This window comes from Solanum lycopersicum, chromosome 11, assembly GCF_036512215.1.
Source record: "Solanum lycopersicum chromosome 11, SLM_r2.1".
Lineage (NCBI taxonomy): Eukaryota > Viridiplantae > Streptophyta > Magnoliopsida > Solanales > Solanaceae > Solanum > Solanum lycopersicum.
The window spans coordinates 7,421,890-7,425,392 of NC_090810.1; the positions used below are offsets into that span (position 1 = coordinate 7,421,890).

The 3,503-nt window shown below is 31.5% G+C and overlaps 1 protein-coding gene across 1 annotated transcript; it reads left to right on the forward strand.

The window, feature by feature from the left end:
• Positions 1-1,950: 1,950 nt before the first annotated feature.
• On the forward strand, positions 1,951-2,610 carry LOC104644546 (HMG-Y-related protein A-like). The gene has a single exon (XM_010314611.1). The coding sequence runs from the start codon at positions 1,951-1,953 to the stop codon at positions 2,608-2,610; it is 660 nt and encodes a 219-aa protein (XP_010312913.1).
• Positions 2,611-3,503: the final 893 nt, after the last annotated feature.

Below are 3,503 nucleotides of genomic sequence, written 5' to 3' on the forward strand. Positions count from 1 at the left end.
ACTTGGATAGGTTGTTACTGTGTATTGTGCATGTTTCCTAAATTTATTGGTGGATTGTACTTATGTTCTTATAGGTGGGGATTGCAATGTTGTAAGTTAATTCGAGATATCTAGTTGGCTAAAGAACTATGGATGGTAGTCTCAATTTGGATGTAGTATGGTAAGGGGGAACTAAGGGACCCGACTCGGTGCTAGGTTTGTTATTGAGAATGAGATTATGGGTATTAGTCTGGAGGTTAGGGGATGGTTTTATGAAGGGATAGTAATCCTTGATAGGCGTAATACATGTTTATAAGTGAGTGGAGACGGGAATGGAGTGTAGGATTATTCAGTGAGTGGTTGTTGTTGGTCAGGTTGGTAATGTCAATTATCCAGAATAGGTAAGGGTATGATAAAATAAACGTGGAGAAGCGAATAGTCTCATCACATGTTTTTCACTTACCGATTTCTTTTATTATGCGGTGGGTATCGGATTGATCGATGATACCTACCAGTACGTGTGTTTTGTACTGATACTACACTTGCTATGTCTTTCACTATAACAAAAATGACCATTAGCGGCATTTAGTTCTTAATTGCCGCTAAATATATATTTTTAGTGGCAATTGTTACTCTTTGTATATGTCCCTAAAGCCTTTAGCGACATTGATTCTAATGACACTTAACTAATGCCGGTAAAGACTTTAGCACTCTTTATTAGAGTTAATATTTAATGCCGCTAAAAGTTATTTTTTGTTGTAGTGTTTTGACATAGTCTGTATGTAGGATCAATGATGTCTCATAGATGAAGACGAATATAATCTTCAACTGCTTCCATATTTTCTTCCTTGTGGTGGGACTTGTGCCTTTTACTTTTGCTATACCTTGAACTCTAGTTTCTCTTGTACCTGTTTAAACTATATTCCTGGAGATGTTAATTACTTTCAAGTCTTAACAAGAATAGTTTTTACAAACTCTTACTTATAAATCTACTTGAATTCTTTCTATTTTTAGTTTTCCGAAATCTTTCGCATGTTTAAATGGTTGGAAATTTAGGGTTCTTCTACTACGTTGTTAGTATGTAGGTGCCTGCACCGCCTGGTGACTTGGATCGTGACAAATAATGATTAATGTTTTTCGATATTTACTTTATGTTCATTTGACCAGGAGTCAAAAATCGACAGTTAATATCTTTCTATATTTACTTTATTTTCATTTGAATGAGTGAAAATTCAAAAAAAAAAATTAATACCTTTTTACATTTACTTTAATTTTCATTTGACCATGATAAAAAATCAAATAATAATTAATATTTTTCCATATTTACTTTATTTTCATTTGACTAGGAGTAAAAACCGAGTAACAATTAATATTTTTTTTATATTTACTTTATTTTTATTTGAATATGAGTCAAAAATAAAAAGTAATTAATACGTTTTTACATTTACTTTATTTTTCATTTGACCGTGTTTAAAAAAAATAATAGTTAATATCTTTCTATATTTACTTTATTTTCGTTTCACCATAAGTCAAAAATCGAATAATAATTAATATTTTTCTGTATTTACTTTATTTTCAAATGACTAAGTCAAAAATCAAGAGGCAATTAATTTCTTTCTATATTTACTTTATTTTTATTTGACAATGAGTTAAAATCAAAATAATAATTAATTTCCTTCCAGATTTACTTTATTTTCATTTTACCATGAGTCAAAAGCAGAATAATAATTAATATCTTCCTATATTTACAACCCATTTCTTGCCCAATTTCGTCACCCGATTCTTATATATAGGACTATAAATTATAGCCCCAATACATATTACAGTAAGTGGCTAGTCTTGTTTGTTCATCTCCAAATTATTAGTTATACTTAGAATAACTTTGTGAGATTATTGGATACTCAATCCAATAATTTGTCAACACTCCAAAAAAATTAATTGTTGTAGACGAAGAAGAATCTGGAGAAAGTTATGGACAAATTGAGAGAAGGAATTGTTAAAATATCCAACAGTGAACCAAATGCGTCATTGTTAGAGTCCCAGAATTCAATTCTTCGACAACACCTTGATATTATTATGTGTGGTCTTCAGACTACCCCCAATCATCCTCCTTACGCTTGGATGATTGAACAAGCATTGAAGGAATTGGACGAAGAAGAGGGTTCTGATGAAGACTCGATATCTGAGTTTATCATAAAAAATAATGACAGTTTGCCAAGGGCTCATAAAATAATGCTGAAACATCATTTGGAGAAGATGTGTGAAAGGGGGGAAATTGTTATGATTGATGGAGGACGGTTTTTGCTTCCTGGTGAAAGCAAACACTTGAATTCAAAGAGTAAAGGAAAGAGCAAGAGAAGGGGGAGTTCGTCAAATACACAAAAGAAGCAAAAACAAAAGGAAAAAGAGGACGATTTGGAGCAACCAAAAAAACAGGGTCGTGGGAGGCTTGCTAAGAACAAGGACGACGGGGCCCAAAAAGGTGATGGTACAACTTCAGCATTGTCAACGAAGGAGCCAGATGATCAGCGTGAGGGGGATCTCAAGGGCCAGGAAGACGGGGCTGATCCTGATGCTGTACTTCTGAAGGACTTGAGATTGTTAAGAAGAAGAAAAACGATCAAGTACTAGGAAGGTGTTGGAAGGCACAATAAAGTGTTGGCAGATACATCTTCGTTATTTGCATTTCTCTATATAAAATATTGTAATTTGAACTAGTAGTGTTGGTTATTAGAAAGAAGTAATAGTATTATTTACTAGTCGATTGTAGTTTTCTTTTCTGTAAGTTATATATGCTATATAGCATAAAAATTTTGTACTCTCTACAGGCTTTGCCGATTTATAGAATATTGTAGTTTGAATAAAAAAGGGATTCTTATTCCAATTCAAATGAGGGGAAAAACACAACACATCAAGTGTTTTCGCTCTTCATCTTGATTTTTTGCTCTCTTTTTGCTCATCTTAATTAGAATTAGAATCCAATATTCTCATGAAGATTTTCTGGGTATGACTAACAACTTGTATTGATGTTTTACTAGGCAAGAAATTCTTTGTAATCTTAGTCCAATTACCTTTTCCATGATAACTCAATCCTTTGAAGAATAATTTGTGTTCATTCTCTACCCATCAATTTTCTTTCTTCAATTATGTAATTATGCCTCCGTTGCTATTTTTCGCTCTCTCAATTTGAGGTTTCAAGAATAATAGTGTCATTTTCACTTTTCCAAATATTAAATATTAGTTACGTATTCAGTTCTTATTTATTTTTATAGGATTACTTGTCCTTTAGTTTATTTCACTAATCATTTAATTTATATATAATCATCTTTTAAATAATTTGATTATTTGGATAATATTTATACCGTTAACCAGTGCATATAACTTAAATCAATCCGTATTTACACCACAATATTTATTTTATCATACAATCATTAAGTTTTTTCTCAATTCAATATCTTTTATGTAAAATGTACTCTTTTGTATGTCACGTAAATACTAATTTGTATTTATTACAATCTAGTATG

Coding starts and splice junctions, on each gene's coding strand:
- LOC104644546 (XM_010314611.1), top strand. CDS start 1,951: ATGGACAAATTGAGAGAAGGAATTGTTAAAATATCCAACAGTGAACCA.